At 34.8% G+C, this 16,844-nt stretch overlaps 3 protein-coding genes across 14 annotated transcripts; 1 reads left to right on the top strand and 2 right to left on the bottom strand.

The window, feature by feature from the left end:
- The first annotated feature begins 490 nt into the window (after positions 1–490).
- LOC8272365 (E3 ubiquitin-protein ligase At1g63170) lies at positions 491–5,452 on the top strand. 8 transcript variants are annotated; one of them, XM_015717639.3, is made up of 6 exons: positions 601–825; positions 1,877–2,730; positions 3,793–3,918; positions 3,999–4,290; positions 4,416–4,667; positions 4,897–5,452. In XM_015717639.3, exons 2-5 carry the CDS (start codon positions 2,069–2,071, stop codon positions 4,647–4,649), a joined length of 1,314 nt encoding a protein of 437 aa, XP_015573125.1. In that variant the 5' UTR covers positions 601–825; positions 1,877–2,068; the 3' UTR covers positions 4,650–4,667; positions 4,897–5,452. The 8 variants fall into 8 exon arrangements, with proteins under 8 accessions (XP_048227639.1, XP_015573125.1, XP_048227637.1 ...); XM_048371684.1 differs by having other exon boundaries at positions 636–825; positions 1,877–2,007; positions 2,088–2,730; positions 4,416–5,326; XM_048371683.1 differs by adding an exon at positions 925–1,008 and having other exon boundaries at positions 636–825; positions 4,416–5,326.
- An 80-nt stretch (positions 5,453–5,532) lies between these two features.
- Positions 5,533–12,795, bottom strand: LOC8272361 (dnaJ homolog subfamily B member 1). 5 transcript variants are annotated; one of them, XM_048371679.1, is made up of 5 exons: positions 10,510–10,724; positions 10,168–10,363; positions 7,618–9,055; positions 6,845–7,251; positions 5,533–6,334 (listed from the first exon to the last, which is right to left on the bottom strand). In XM_048371679.1, the coding sequence occupies exons 3-5, from the start codon at positions 7,780–7,782 to the stop codon at positions 5,896–5,898; spliced, it is 1,011 nt and encodes a 336-aa protein (XP_048227636.1). In that variant the 5' UTR covers positions 7,783–9,055; positions 10,168–10,363; positions 10,510–10,724; the 3' UTR covers positions 5,533–5,895. The 5 variants fall into 5 exon arrangements, 2 of the variants coding, with proteins under 2 accessions (XP_048227636.1, XP_048227635.1); XR_007215035.1 differs by lacking the exons at positions 5,533–6,334; positions 6,845–7,251 and adding an exon at positions 10,792–12,795 and having other exon boundaries at positions 8,673–9,055; positions 10,510–10,709; XR_007215034.1 differs by lacking the exons at positions 5,533–6,334; positions 6,845–7,251 and having other exon boundaries at positions 8,673–9,074; positions 10,510–12,794.
- A 791-nt stretch (positions 12,796–13,586) lies between these two features.
- On the bottom strand, positions 13,587–16,829 carry LOC8272359 (polyadenylate-binding protein-interacting protein 5). The gene is made up of 3 exons (XM_002516562.4): positions 16,632–16,829; positions 15,149–15,586; positions 13,587–14,136 (listed from the first exon to the last, which is right to left on the bottom strand). The coding sequence occupies exons 2-3, from the start codon at positions 15,560–15,562 to the stop codon at positions 13,966–13,968; spliced, it is 585 nt and encodes a 194-aa protein (XP_002516608.1). The 5' UTR covers positions 15,563–15,586; positions 16,632–16,829; the 3' UTR covers positions 13,587–13,965.
- Positions 16,830–16,844: the final 15 nt, after the last annotated feature.

Raw genomic sequence — 16,844 nt, 5'->3', positions numbered from 1 at the left:
AGTGTAAAATTTTGTTAACTCGATCGGAAAAGAGAAAAAGAAAAAAAAGGAAAAAGTTATTGTAAAGATGTGTGCTTATAGAGCTCTATAAATATATATAAAAAAAACTGAAAATTGACTTAAATTTAGAGAAAATTTATAAATTTTTTTATAAATGTAGTTAAATTAAAAATATAAGATAATTTTTTTTAAAAAATGCTAGATATACATACAATACTATATATTTAATATAAATAAGATAATCAATAACTAATTTATTAATTAATTAGTGGAATTATATTTTTATAAATTAGGTTGTAGGTTTCTCTATTAATTTTTTATATGATTAAAAAATATCACCTAAAATCTGAGAAATTGGTGTAAATTCTTGTCTAATTTTTTAATATAGGGAATATATTATATATAAGTCCAAGAGGGTATATAAAGAAAAAAGTGATGGCCAATATTAATATTGCAAATGATTATTCTCTCTCTCTCTCTCTCTCTCTCTCTCTCTCTCTCATATTTGCACATAGCGTCGTTGATTTGATTTAAAGTTTAAAAATCTAAAAGGAAAAAAGAAAAAGAAAAAGCAGAGAGATAGAGAGAGAAGTATATAAATCAGCAGAGCACGCAACGAAGCAATGGAGGTGAGAGAAAGAAAACTGACTCTTTACTTTTCCGTCTTTATATATTGAACAAACAAACAGATAAACAAAGCGAGAGTAGCTTCACTCCTATTCACTAAAACGACACCGTCTTCTACTATTTCCCCTTCTTCTTCTTCTTCTTCTACCTCTCTCTCTCTCTCTCTCTCTCTCTCTCTACACCAATCCAACTCTACTGGTGCGATCCTCTCTCCATCTCTCTCTGAGTTTTCTTTTTCTTTTAATTATTTTGAAATCAGTTCTTTAACTGTAGTCAACGTTTTTTCAATTATTTTAGGGTTTTTCTCCCATTCCTTTTGGTGATCGATGAGCTGGATTATTTATTATCTACACGTTAAGAGACTTTAATTTCTCCTGTTAGGTTTTGTTTGCATCTGTCCTTTGTGCTTAAGCTGTTTATTTTTGTTAATTGCTTTATTTAAGTGACTAGTGGTTGATTCTAGATTTTTGATCAATTTTATTACTGTCGAAACTGATGATCCTAAAGTAGCAACTTATTCTTGGCCTCGGAAGAAGAAGATAACTAATTTATGCTTTTCCTTTTCCTTCTTTTTTTTTCATAGATTTCTCTAACCTTAAAATAATAATGATAATTTAATGAGTGACTAAAACATGGGTTAGGTTTTGTATTGATGACTGACTTAAAACTTTCCTTTTTATGGTTTCAAATTAAAACTGAAATTGTTTATTTGTCATTTTCTATTTTATTTTATTAATATTTGTGGCAAGTTTCTTCTTATTTTCGTCAAGCCGCGGGTCTTTAGTCTTTCGTATTTTGGGTCTTGATAAGGCCTGAGGGAAAATTTCTTTTTATGATTTCGGGTGTTTATTTTTCATTCATTTTCATTTTTTTAAAGTTTAATTAATCACTGCTGGTGTGTGCTTTTCTTTTCTGTAAGAATTGTGTTTGGAAAGCCTGCAAATGCAAAAGTTCAGTTCAGTTGGAGACAATTCTCATATCTGGGGAGGATCATAGTTGCTCGAATTCAACTCTTTCAACTTGAAAAAAAAAAAAAACAAAGAGAAAGGCATTTGGAAGTGATCACCAATGAATCGTATGATTTTGCAAGAATTTCACTTCAATTTTATTGAACTCTTGTACAAGATTGCTTCAAAACAAGCCTATTAGAAACTCTTATTCATACTTGGTTCAAAACAAGGCCTATTTCATACTTTTTTAAGGGAAAATGAATTTAATCTTCATGCTAATCTATAATCTTTTCTTTCAGTTGTTGAACAGAATTTAGATTGCTATCACTGGTTGACTGCTTGCTGTACCCAGTATGCTCGATACAACTTGGTGAAGCTGAGGGACAAGAGTGACATCTACTCTTTAGTATTTGAGAAGTGATATATCAAGGTGGTAGTCTCATTCTGAGATTCTATGCTTTCATTATTTCCTATTGGGTTGGTGGACTTAGATGGATGTTTCCTCAACAGAGCAACATTCTGAAAGTCTAACTGACACCTGCCCATTATTAATGGAGCAATCCAATAGCATTAACAGTAGCGAGCACATTATTGACATACCACGGAGCAGTGATAGCTCACCATCAACATCTCATGACAGAACTACCAGTGGTTTGGAAGCCTCATCAAATGAAGACAGGCCTACAACTAGTGTGAGAACACCGTCCATTTCTCATCTTTCAACTGGTACCTCTAATGGATCAAATACTCGTAACTCATCTCTCATAAGGAGAGGTGAAGCTCGCCGACGCAGGAGTCCATTGAACTCTGGTTTATGGATTTCAGTTGAATTGGTTCTTACAGTTAGTCAGATTATTGCATCTATTGTTGTTTTGTCTTTATCAAGGCATGAGCATCCTCGGGCACCATTATTTGCATGGATCGTTGGTTATGCATCTGGATGTGTTGCTACCCTTCCTCTTCTCTATTGGCGCTATCGACATCGTAACCAGGTTACGGAGCAAGAAGCAGCTCAACCTCGTCAGAGTTCACATTTTAGTGTTCCTGGAGATTCCATTTCTATTTCAATCACCAGGAACTCAGAAGTAGTAGATCGCCGATCATCTTCTACTTCATCTAGAGGTGGTCAAAATTCTGGAGCCCTGAATGCAAGGTATGGATTTTGAAGGTTATTGTTGTTGTTCATAAGCATTTGAATTGGATCTGGGAGCTGTATTGTCCTTGGCTGGGGGAAAAGAGAAGGATGTATCCTGTGTGGTGATTGCTTTTATGAAAACTCCTGTTTTGAATTTGGAGTCAAGATGTTGCATAAACTACTTGCCGAAGATCCATGTATATGTAGCATGCAGTCACAGACTCGCAGCACATAATTGTGGATGTACATGTACACATTAACAGATACATATGGCAAAATTCATTTTACTTGATAGGGCATTCCTCTCTTTTGCAGAGGCAGCTAATAGCTGGAGGTGGTTGGCAGATAATGGAATTGGGGAAAGGTAGTTAGGGCTTAGATTTTTCCTGAACTCTTAAAGGTGTGACTAGGCTGCTGAGGAAGGAGCTCAATTGGATTTTTAAATTTAGGGTTTGTTTGTTATGGGGCATTGGGATGAAAAATTCAAGGGGTTAGAATCTTTCACCCCTTTAGCTCTTGTTTGGCATATTTTTGAGTGGAGAGGGATGAGTTTAGGGGGTTCAAAACTTCACCCCAATAGAAGGGGGTGAAATGTCGACGCACCTGCTTGATAGTGGGTTAAAAATTCATGGGGAACCATGTAAAATAGGTCCCTGCAGTTTTTGTTTTTATTTTTATTTTTTCCTTTTGAGAAGATATTTATAATAATTTTATTAATTTAAATGTTTTATTTTATATTAATAAATATTAGTATAATTTAGTGTGTATATGTGTAATTATGGTTTGACTTGGGAATATGCTTCAAGATTGAGATGCTTAATCAGAAAAATCCATTTTTTGGTTTTGATATTTGATAGTCATTCTTCTGGTGCTCCCAACTTGTCAAAAAATGTAGTTTTTGGATGTTGTACTGGTTGATCGCGGACTGTGCTTTATTGTTGTCTTTATGTCACTAACGGTTTTTGTTATGTGGCAAGTAAAAGTGTGGTTTTTATTGTTATAGAAATTTATTTGGTGCTCAATAAATACCAGGTTTTGTTGAAAGCGGGTTATTGATCAAATAAATTCTTTTGCTTGCAGACTGAAGACTCTGGTTGAATACTTCAAAATGGCTTTGGATTGCTTTTTTGCAGTTTGGTTTGTTGTTGGCAACGTATGGATCTTTGGAGGGCATTCATCTGCTACTGAGGCTCCAAACATGTACAGGTAGTGCTCAGTTGCAGTTTCACCTCTTCTCTTATTACTGTCTTTTAAGAGAGCCTCTCATTTTTTTGTTTGTTTTGCAGGTTATGTATAGTGTTTCTGACCTTTAGCTGTATTGGGTATGCTATGCCCTTCATTCTATGTGCAACGATCTGCTGTTGCTTGCCTTGTATAATATCTCTTCTTGGGTTTAGAGAGGATCTGGGGCAGACCAGAGGAGCCACCTCTGAATCAATTGATGCCTTGCCAACATACAAGTTTAAGTTGAATAAACATAGAACTGGTGATGATAGAGATAGTAACTCAGGTGCTGGTGATGGTGGAGTTGTGGCTGCAGGAACAGAACATGAACGTTTTATCTCTGGAGAAGATGCGGTAAGAGCTCCCTGAATTATGGTTCTTGTCCTGTTCTGTTGAACTTCTACTTTTGTTTCCATGTGTGTTACATTTTCTGCAGGCAGCTTTTTCAGATGATAGTGCTGATGTCGTAATTGTGGCAGGTTTGCTGCATTTGTTTGGCGAAATATGCAAATAATGACGAATTGAGGGAGCTACCATGTTCCCATTTTTTCCACAAAGACTGTGTGGATAAGTGGCTGAAGATTAATGCTTCCTGTCCTCTTTGCAAGACTGAGGTCGGCGAAAGTGTTATGGGTTCACTCACTGCAACAAATACTGGTCAGCGGCAAGTTGAGAGTAGGGTGGGCAATGGCTTGGCAAGCACCATGTTTTGATTTCATCATTAGATTAGAGTAATGTTATATATACATAATACCAATTTAACATTCTGTAAAGTGCTATTGTTTTTCTCCACAGATCACATGGATTGAGAAATTTCTGTATGATTTTGTGCGATACCTTCTTTTTCAATCTGCCTTTTTACTTGCCAAATCAAACTTCTGTGAGCAGATATAAATGTAGGAGCGCCGTTTTCTTTATATGTTAACTTTCTTATTTTCTGTTTCCTTTTCGATTCTGAAGGATACGGTGCAGGTGGACCTGAATAGGTACTGTCCGGTCAAAGAATGTGCTGATTTCAGCTCTCAAGCAATGGATGACTGGATGTTGTTGCCTCGAAAGTTACTGTCTCAATGGGCAAAGGGGTGAGAGAAGGATGCTGTCAATGAGAGATGGAGATGGTTGCTAAATCCAATCTTTGGTTAGAGACTTATTTAGCCAGATTGGCTCTCCTTCTGTGTCTGCTCTCCTTTGTTGATTGCTGTGCAGGCAATACCAGAAATCTCTGTAAAATCTAGTTTACAATCTTTGCTTTATGATCTTGTGCTGAAAAGTAAAAGCATGGCCTTGTGCATGGAGGACCTTAGCAGCCAAAACGATTGTGTCAATCCCTGATATGCGATAATATGAAGAAGATTGATCGAGGGCAATCTCATTTTCATCTCATCTTAAACCAGGAATTTCATGCACACAATTTGGCTGTACTATGTCATGGCAGAAAGGTTTTTAACAATGACTTCTAATTGTTTGTTAAAGAACTGAATTATGAGTTAAACGCAGGGGAATCCATTGTTTCACAGTTCTAGCATGTAATCAGAATTCCTAGTCTCTGCAATCATGATAAATAATATATTCTCCGCAGCTTACAAGAGACAGTTATGGTCGAGAAAGGTTGAGTTTTATCAAGTGTTCCCAAAATAATTAGTGGGTAAAGCACATACAAGAATTATCCAACAAATGTAACCGAGAGGGAGAAATACAGCCTGAAATGGATCCTCTTCTCTCGGAAAAAAAAATATCAAAATTAATTACATCCATTTACTGAATATGCTTGACAAAAAGCATAATAATTGCTGTACTCTGGTTGTTGGATTGCTATATTGTTCATCTAAATAGGGTGTATAGAAAAATATAAAGGGCAATTAGAAATGCCCTATTCTTTATATGCCAATTGTATAACTGCTTTGGCTTCCAAGTCTAGCTCAACCTAGTGGCTAACATATATAACAGTTTCGTCAATCTTCAACCCCCCAAGGCACGCTTGAGCCCTGCTCTTTGCTCTGGTGTCAATCTTGTTGGGAACTTCACTTCGAATTTGATCCTTAAATCGCCTCTATTGCCAGGCTCCTTGGCTATCGGCATACCTTCCCTAGCAACCACAAGCTCATAACCAGGGCTAACTATATCATGCACTGGTATAGATAGGCTACGGCCATCAAGTGTAGTGATATTCACTGTCGTCCCTCCTAGTGCTTCTGCTAATGATACCCTTTGATTGATAATGAGGCCGTTGCCATCTCTCTTGTAAATGTCGTGGGGCTTCTCATCAATGATGAACACTAGATCTGCCGGAAGCTGATTCAGCTGTTCGTTTCCCTTATCTGGGAAAGTAATCTTTGTTCCCTTCTTCCATCCTGGCTTTACATCAATGGTTAATATCTCTGTTTCTTGCACTTGCCGCCTGTTCATTTGAGTTTCAAATTGAACCAAGTCAGTATGAAGAATTGAATTTCAAGTTCTAGAATAAGGTCATAAGGAATATTTTCACAAGCAAGTATAGTTGAGAGACTATAGAATAATTCTTAGCTAACTTTGAATAAAAGGGAATTCAGCAGAAATGCAGGATCAGCAGCATATACAAGGACAAAGTAGCGAGAGCAGACACCATACTTCATCAATCAAGAAGTTGGGAATCTATGGAGAAATAGTTGTAGACAAATCAAAATTATGATGATAGATGGGGGAATCTTGCAAGAAGTTTGAATCATGTTGAAAATAATAAACTATACTGTAAAGCAATGAGCAAATGCACACTATATTTGACGTTTTTGGCAAGATCCTATGCTAGTTATTAGGCCAGTCGGGTTGGAGAAGTGGTAGCTTTTCGTTGTGCAAGATCAAATTGAACAACAAATCAAGATTACGCAAGGAAAGAATGATGGGGGTGACCGTAGTAAATCCAAACACATACCCATGGCCATCGACCACAGTTCTAGAGATCTTCATTTTCCTAGTTGATCCAGAATACAATTCTTCAAGGCTGCAAGGTAATTTACTCTCTACAGGTGCTGGTTTTCTCGGCACAGTTCCCTCGCTGTAAGTTCGAAACAGATTTTCACTTCCACCAAATCCTCCAAACATCCCTCCATCTGACTGAAATCTCATAGACCTTCCAGGTCCTGATGATCCAAATCCAAACGGACTGCTTCCAAAGAATTCTGCAAATATATCCTCTGCATTCCTAGGATTGAAGCCACTGGACCCACCTCCACTGCCATTTCCAGGTGAGAATCCACCACTGCCAGGGGGTGGCATGTCTTTCAATCCTTCTTCACCATATTGATCATATATTGCTCTCTTTTGCGGGTCACTCAGAACCTGACTTCGAGGAAAAACAAAAATGAAGGCAACCATTTTAGTCAATTATGAAATGCAGAAAAAGAAAACGAAAAAAAAAGGAAAATTGATCTTCTTTTATGTAGATATTTCCAATTACATGGAACTAATCGAGTTCTTTGTCAATTTGCAAGATTAACTGCAAAGGAAGAACAAGAAAATGGATATTTTACAAAGCTGAATATATGTGCAGAGGTAATTCCTCATTACTCAGCAGCCAATAAGTTAAAATGAATCATAAATTAATACTCTGAAAATGTGGGAAAATAAAAGAAGAATGCTTGAATTTTGGCTTTGCAAAATATGTTTCAGATAATGACAGTAAGGACAAAGGAAAGATAAACATGCCTCATAAGCTTCAGAGATCTGCTTAAATTTGGCTTCAGCCTCTTTCTTATTATTGGGATTCTTGTCAGGATGCCATTTCATTGCCAATCTTCTATACGACTTCTTCAGATCATCATCTGTTGCATTCCTATTGACCTTCAACACGTTATAGTAATCCACCCCCATCTTTTTCTTCTCTCTTATTTCAAGAATCCAAAAATCTATCTATCTTCCAACTTCCTTTATCAGATCCAAATACTGTACATTAATCCAATTTACAAATTTTTAACCAAAACCCAGATCATCAAAACTCCTCTTTCTCCTTCTATAGGAAAATGTCACGGAAAAAAAAAATTGAGATCTTTATGTTAAACTATATTGAAAAAGAAGAAGAAGAGAATTTAACGAGAAGACATTAAGCTGGTTAAATGGGTCCTTATTCAGAGTTTGTTTCAAGACAAAAAGAAGTTTCTTTGTAAAAACAAAGAAACTGAATCTAAGCTGTCATGTTATAATAGAAAAGGTCTATGTTCTGAATATTATATATCGACAAATATAATAACCGAAATTTTAGGAAGTTTTGAAAATAAATGACTGTTTAAGCCTTTGGTCCTTAAAAAATTCGTTTCATTTTCTTTTGTTTCTTTCCCCCGCCATTTTATGGTACTGGTAGAAGACCAGAGCGGTGTCTTGCTTTTCTTATTTCTCAACTTAATTATGCATTTGATATATAATTACCTAGTTTTAGTTTTTTTTTTTTTTTTTTAAATAAAATTAGAAAAGCATGCATTTTGGGTATAATTAGCAAAGTGCATCACTTTCTCCCTTATAATATGCTAATTTCTAGGAAATTTCTTTTGTATATGCTTTAATTTAATTACATTAGCTAGTGAAAATGTTATTTATAATAATATATAATTATGCGTTCAACAATTGAAACCCATAAATGGTTGAAGTTTGCCTCAACGGACCGATGGTGCCGAGGAATGAACCACTTCCTTTCTTAATGATGTTCTTTTTTCTGATTTGTTTTAATGAAAGTTGCTGTTGGATTTATGAAAAAAAAAAAAAAAAGAAAAGGAAAAAACCTTCATCAGATTTAAATATCATTATCTCGAAAATCCATATTACCCAACAATTGGACATCAATTTTCATTATCAGAACAACTTCAATAAGGAATTGACATAATGTAAATTAGCATGGACATGGTTGTTGTTGGTCCAGAGCATGGGGGTTGAACAGAAGAATTCAGAGGCTAGCAAGACACTAGATAATGCAGAGTGTCAATGTAATGTAAGGTTATGGTGGTGGGGTAGCTGTTGAATTTGGTCCCTGTTAGAGGGCAGTGTGTCAAGGAATCTCCAGCTCGCCCAGTCACTCCATGTGCAGCAGGTCTTGGATCAAGAGTAAAATCTGAATTCAAGAAAATCTGCCGGCTTCTGTACCAACGGTGTTTGTCTGCAAAGAAGCACAATGTCTGCCTACTGGTTAAGCAAAAGTACATTCTCAAGACAAACATAAGAATAGGCTTCAATTTCTAGTCTTACGCTTTTCTTAAAACTAATCTTTACATACATTTATTGACATGTAAAACAGTTCAAATAAATTTCTAGACATGAAGGGAAAAAAATAAATGTTAAGACGCCACTGTGTGCTTTTTAGCAGGTGTAGAATGAAAGATATAAGACAGAATGAACGAGTGCAATTATGCCCATACAATGAAGAATGCAAGATATTGATAAAATGTGAAATTTAATTAATAAAGGAGATAAAAGAAAAATTAAAAACAAACTCTAGTAGTACTTGATAAGAAGCATCAAAGATTAGTATTATAGAATATACAAATTAATTTAATACCATGTGGAAAAAGAAATGCATTTAGCAGATCATCATCAACATATCAGGTGGCAAAAAGTGTCTATACCGGTTTGTACTCAGTCCTGGGATTCCACAGAAAAATGATTGACACAGCAACGGGGAACTAATCTAGATCTAAGGTACAATGGCAGCAAATGTGACAAACAAGAATAGTGCATTACAGCACTGTTGAGCAATCAGATTGATTGCTACCTGAACATGCAGGTATATTTGCAGTGTTTCTCTAATAATTCAAAAATATAGGTCAACAGGTTAACAATCGTCTTCCTATATGCAGTCTGATTTATTTAATTCGGGAGATATATACTCAAATGAAAATGTTGGTCAAAATACTTGAGACTTCAAGAGGACAGGGATATTATTTTATTGCACGGTAATTTGTGCTTTCTGGTAGGTCTAATCTGGAACATTTTATAATATGTTAAAGTTTTGGCACTAAAAAAAAAAATTGTTCTAATACATGCATAGCCTGCCAAGAGAGGCTAAATCGAGGAGAAAACTAGCAACTCCTTTCATTTGTGTGAATTAGATGGCAATTCAATGGCTAAAAATACAGGGCAGATCAAATATAAACAAATGCGTGCACATAGCAAGAATTTAACTGACATCACTTATAACTGAAGCCGGAGAAAAGAGATGCATCCTTTGGCAGCAAAAAGACTAAATATTAAAGTACTTCGTGGGAAACTAACCAAGACAGCTCAGTTTCTGTACGAAATCATGCCTCTGAATGATGGTAGCTAGTGCTTCTCAATCTGAGAATCATGTGATTCTAGTTTAACCCTTTTTTAGCATATAAAGGGTAAATTTTCCAAAATAATCTTATTTCCAGACGGAAGCACTTTTCCTTCTATCTTTGAGCCAATGGTCCAGCTCCACAATCATATGCTGGAAGGAAGAGAAAAGAAAAGTGAAATACACACAAATTTAATTAAATTGCTCATCTTATGACAACAAACAAGTGATAGCATAAGAAATGATAATTCTACCACATCAATTAGGAAGCATGTACACGGAATTATAAGGACCAGTACCGTGTTTTTTTGAGCTAGAATCCTGTGGCAATGTCTCAAAGTTCTCTTCATGCAAGTTTTGCAATCTTCAAGCCAATAATCGAAAGTAGACCCTCTGGTTATGACTTTAGCATCGGCAGATAAATACAATCCAGTGGAGGAAGAAGGAAGAGGGAGAGATTCCAAGGCCAACATACTCATATTGTTATCTCAATAACATTCTTCAAAAAAAGAATCAATTAGCTTGTTATTGCTCCAGTATGTCTAGCATGTTTAAAAATTTGGAGAGCAATTCCTACTAACCCATTCTTGCAAAGTTTGTTTAACACCATGTTAATAGTGATTTTAGTTGGACCAGTTCCATTGTGCATCATGGCATCTAGTAGCTTTAAACACTCTGAAAATTTCCCAACTCTGCAGAGATACTGGATCAGAAAAGTTGAGCTAACAATATCAGGCTTGATACCTTCATACTCCATTCGATGCAAGATCTTCTGTATCATCACAGAATTCCCCTGTTTGCATGCCATAAATAAAATTGTATTGAAGGAAACCACATCAGGCCCATTTGTACCCCACTTAAAATGATCTAGGAGCTCAAGAGCATCAGCAGCACCATTTTCCCTACAAAAACCATCCAAAATTATGTTATATGACACATTGGTTGGTGTCAAACCTTTTTCTATCATACTGTTCAATACAGTTAATGCTTCTCCAGATCTGTTATGTAGACATAAACAATGGAGATACAAATTATAAACAGCAACATCAAAGCAGCCTTCAGATAATGCATCAAGCAACAATTCGTAAGCGAACCCAACTTCGCCAATTCTTAACAGGCTTCCAGCTAAGGAAGCATAGGTGTACGAATCAGGAGAGAATCCTCTTTGATTCATCACATAAATGAGCCCAAAAATATCAGTCACCCTACCTTGATAGCAAACTTCACGGAGAATTACATTATAAGTAAGCAAGTCAGGATCACATCCTTCTCTCTCCATCTCACCCAAAATTCTCATTGCATCATCAATCCTTCGAGCATCACAAAGAAACTTAATAACAACTGTGTATGTTATGACACTGGCCTTACAGCCAATACCTCTCATTCCATCTAAACACCGTAAAGCATCTTCCACTAAACCTTCTGTACAAAATCCATAAACCAAAGCAGTATACGAGCACACATTATATACAACACCCCTCTTCTTCATTGAGCAAAACAATTGCAGAGCAGTGCGTGTTTCATTAATCTTACAGAACGCCCAAAGAATAGGATTGAAAGTGAATACACCAAAAAAATGACCCTTATTAAAAAGGAAAGAAAACACAAAGTAGGCTTCACGAGCCATCCCAGCTTTACATAGGGAACAAATCATCAAATTAGAAGTGGATTTAGAAGGAACATAGCCTAGCGTCAACATAACCTCAAAAACAAAAATTGAATCCATCAAACACTTCAACTCAAGCAAGTTTTTCAACAACTTGGACAAAATCGAAAAAGAAGGAACAAACCCACTTCCACGCATCTCTTCAAGAATAAAGATTGCATCTTCAAGACACCGAAATGATAAAAAACCATTAAGAAGAGTATTAAAAGTTAAAGCATTTGGTGCAGGTCCAAATCTCTTCATACCAAGATAAAACTCTACTAATGTATGAATTGAGACATTGCTACACTTGAAATAACAATAAATCAAAGAATTTAAATCATATACAGTGGGTTTTCCAGGTATGTTGTTTCTAATTAAACTTAAAGTGTAAAGAGCTTTTGTAAAGTCACCAGAAGAGGCATAATTTTGCATCAGGCATTGTAATTCTGTGTAATTATTATACTGATGGGTGGTGGTCATATTGGTTTCTTCTAGGGTTTCTTGTCTTCTGAGAGCACAAGCAGAGGAGAATTTAATGGGGAAATGAAATGCTGTGCAAATTTTGATCGAGTGACTAATTGATGGGATTAAATAAAAACGCATTTGAGGAAAAGAAGGAAACTCGGCGACTACAAAGAATGAACCGCATTTAGATAACAAGAAGAAACTGTTTGGTTAATAAGAAAACGGAGGGAAGAAAATAAAAATCAGAAGGATGATGAGATAGTTATAAAGTTTTGAATTACGAATCAGAAACTGGAAGTTCTGATATTTTGCTTTAAATGATCAAGGAAAAAGAAGGCAATTAAGAGATTTTGAAAAGAATAGAAGTAATTCAGACTATAAACCCTAGTAAGAACAGCCATTGAAGTACTGAAGGGCAAAGCAAAGGGTTTAATGTTTGAAAACCTTTTGGGGTTTTTAGTTAATCGAACGACGCCGCATAGGCTACACTTGAAACCGGGGCCTAAGCTTTCAACGAAACAATAGTATTTTTAAATATAATATTTTATGCTAAGATGTGACAATAATTTTAAAAGATTAATCAGCATAATATTTATATCTATTATATATCATTAGAATTTTAAAAATATTAGACTAAAATAAACATTGAAAAATAGATATTATTTTCTAGAATAAAACAAATAACTTTATTCTAAAACGCCAATTAATATCAATTAATGATAAAATCATATATATTAAAAATAATATCATTAGTAGTAAGATTGCAGTATTTATTTTTCTTTTAAAAAATTCAAAAAAGAAAAAAGAGGTTGAACAAAAAGAAATTTAATAGTAAATTGATTTTATTATTACTCTTTATGTGGTATATTAAGCATATTCACTGGCATGAGAATTATTTGATTTCAGGACAACTCTCATCCGAGTATATTAATCATGTACTACTAAACTTAAGATTCTCATAAAATCTGGTATATTAGTATTGGTTATATCGCACCTAATTGGTTACTTTTTTTTACTTTATTAATAAAAAATTAAGTAAAAATAAAATAAAAAAATATTATTAAAATATACACACATTTTAAAATAAATTAAAATAAAAAATTAATTATGTATAATTTAATAAAAAGCCATGGTTTACATCTGTTATCTGGAGGTCAATAAACCATAGACAGACCTTCAACTCGAAATATTAAAGAAAGGAGCAGCATTTGACAAGATTGTGTTTCGCCCGGGTGTTATAGAGAAGCATAGCAGTAAAAATGCTTCGATGGAAAAGCTTTCAACCATGTATTCAAACTTCAAGCTTTACATGTAATTACCAAAACATTTTGACTTAACTTCGCAGGATTTTCTCTACAACAAACATACATACCATTGTCAAACAAAGAAAAATTAAAAAACGTCAATAAGCAGAATTTATATGACTTTCATTTTCAGAAACTACTGCCTCCATCATCATGCTTATTGCTCAAAGGTGCTTTTGACCCATAGCAAAACCCATAAAAAGAGGGGAACAATGGGAATAAGCACCTGAGAACTATACACCCACATGTATATCTCTCCCACTTCAAAGGAAAGATTTCCTATCTTATATACTTCTTATCCACAAATTCAAGAAGCCAAAGGACAATTGAACAATTATTCAGGTGAGTACAACTGAATTTGAGGCTGGAGTACCAGAGGATGAGGCACTGGCTTCGCCTGCAACATTCTTTAGTTTCACAGATGCACACTCAGCTAAAGACCCCAATTCAGAAACATCCCCAATATCCAACGTGTCAGGAAGGTTTTCAGAATACTCGAAAGTGTCAAACTGCACCGATAAAAACAACACATAAAGATAATCCGAGAAATAAAAATGAGACCAGGATCATATTTACAAAAATACATTAATGAGACTGCTAGCTTAAAATGCTATGCCTACAACCTTCTCTTCCTATGAATAGACCCAAGTTCCATGAATGCATGGCTTTCTGAGACATCAGTTTGTGAGTATGTCAAGTACAAGGGTTAAGCCGTCCCTAACTTAAAATTCACACTGAAACTAGCCAAAGCACCAGCTTCTATCCAGAACAATGGCATCCCAGCAGACAATATTACAGGACATCCCACACTGACTCCAAGTAAAGAGCTTGTGACAGACATGCTGCTAGGAATCTGTTATGATGTTGATCATCAGTGAGTAGCCAAGGGTGACCAACTATTAGAAGGATGTATGCTACAGCAGCAAATTATTCATAAAAGTTAGTTAGAGCAAGTGATGAGCTGGCAGTAATTAGTAAGGCTAATAGCCAATAAGAAATCAGTTTTTAGATTATGTTGTAACTAATCAATAGTGTTAATTGACATTTCTTGTATGCATGAATCGAGAGGAAATGTACAGAGAATATTCTCAACAATTCTCTCTCTCTCTCTTATCTAGCTCTATTTTGTTTTTGACTCATTCTTCTTCTTCTTCTTATTCATCTTCATTCTTTCTTGCAATTAAGCTCAAGTTTATGAACCAATGGTACAGGTACATGATAGAATCATTCTTTCCTTATCGTGAATCACTTAGTACACTTTATGGAAACTTCACCTATGTTAGTTTTGAAATTTAATTGATACAGGAACACTACTTTAACAAACCAAACAGTTCATGCAAGAATCAAGCAATGACACTTAAGGAACAGAGAAGCAAGAAAACATGATAGTATGAGGCAAGTACATACGCATTTGTACTCAAAATTGGTTAAACAAAATAGCTTGTGTCAACATTTGTACTCAAAATTGGGAAGAGAAACCCATGCATGCACACCCAAAAAAAAAAGGAGAGAAAAATTTACCTCAAGATGGTTCAGCATGTCAATTGTGGCTTCCAAGTCGCACTTGTTTGCCTTATAAACATCATTAAGGGACTCATCTGATACACCAGGAAATGATGCTTGAAGAAATTCCAAAATATCATAATCTTCATTCACAGTTTGCTTCTCTGTCAGATCATCTGGATTTTGTGATGAAGAACCATAAGCAACATGGAAGGTGTGGCTTTTCAACACAGATAAATCATAATCAGAAGTCTTCTCATGCTGTTTCTTCTGTGTAGTATGCTCAGCAGGTCCAAACCATATAGTTTGATCACCAGCGTGAGAAGATTTTGTGGTTAATCCAGGAACTTCAGTTTTTCCAGCTGCTTCCCTTTTAGACAGCGGTACATAAGATGCTGCATAAGGGTTCAATCTAGACACTCCTGGCTTCATTTTCTTGGATCAGAAATGAAATCCCTGATTAACTCAGCAGACAAATAGAAAGACCTTTATTCACATATATGGCACATTATCATAAATCCATATTCAGAAACTTCTTATTTGCCAAAACTTCCAAGGCCTGAGGTTTCATAAATTGAGCTGTACATGAATGATTACAAAGCAAGGCAACAGACATAAAAAAGTAAAAACAACTTCATTAAGATAGGTTAATGATTATCAAAACCATTCACTTAAAAACCAGAGCAAGTTTTTGCAGTAATTAACCTTCGATTTTTTATTATAAAAAAAGGAGATTACAGATTTGGCTGTGAATATGTTAACACATATACATACCATCCCAGCAATGAAACAAAAAAATAATAATAATAAAATAATTTCATAAGAATCATTTAAATTACTTATCCTTATACCTTAACACTTTAATAGGCCACGACATAGAGAGAAAACAATAGGAGCATAAAAATCAACTTAACTAACCAAACCCACAAGGTATTTTCTATAAATTTACCAGTCAAATAATAATTCTTAATAGAAAAATTAGGAAAAGAAAAAAAGAAAGAGAAAAGAAAACAGCATTTCTGCAATATGTATACTTGTACAAAAGAAACATCACGTAATGAACCAAAAAGCATATCTAAAGATCATATACTACTTCAGTTTCAGTGCATACATTATTCATTCAACAAAGAAAGTAAATGAACCGTTCCAAAGACACTATTTTTTTCTTAACACATTTAGAAAATTCAACAAAAGAAAACGTAAAAGATTAACAAGAATCAAAGTCAAGATCCAACCTTGTTCTTTAAAAAAATCAGTTTTCAAATAATTGCAGCAAGCATCATTGCTAAATCTTTCTTGCATAATTATAACAATAACCGGCTTAAACCAACGATCAACACACTGAATAGACATATAGAATAAGTAATATAATCAATATCAATGCCGATCTCCAATCGCATCGCAATAACAAGAAACACAAATAATGATTCAACAAAACAATAACAGAGACCAAAAAACGTGAATCTATCTGTATGAATACGATATGATCATATAAAAGTACCTGAACGTACGGACTGCAGATGCACTGTTAAATCTATGAAACCCTAAAAGTTCCCTTTTTCTTTTCGTTGATTGAACGAGATATCAGCGAAACGTTTTGAGAATGAAAATAAACCGATTGAATTGGAAACTAATAATTGATGTTCCTAATTAGTGAAAAAAAAAATCTCTATAAAAGGACAGGGACTTACACGACGGCGTTTACTTAAAAATA

This window comes from Ricinus communis, chromosome 3 (assembly GCF_019578655.1).
Source record: "Ricinus communis isolate WT05 ecotype wild-type chromosome 3, ASM1957865v1, whole genome shotgun sequence".
Lineage (NCBI taxonomy): Eukaryota > Viridiplantae > Streptophyta > Magnoliopsida > Malpighiales > Euphorbiaceae > Ricinus > Ricinus communis.
Note: the sequence above shows the minus strand (reverse complement) of the source record. Positions and strands in the feature narration are given on the sequence as shown.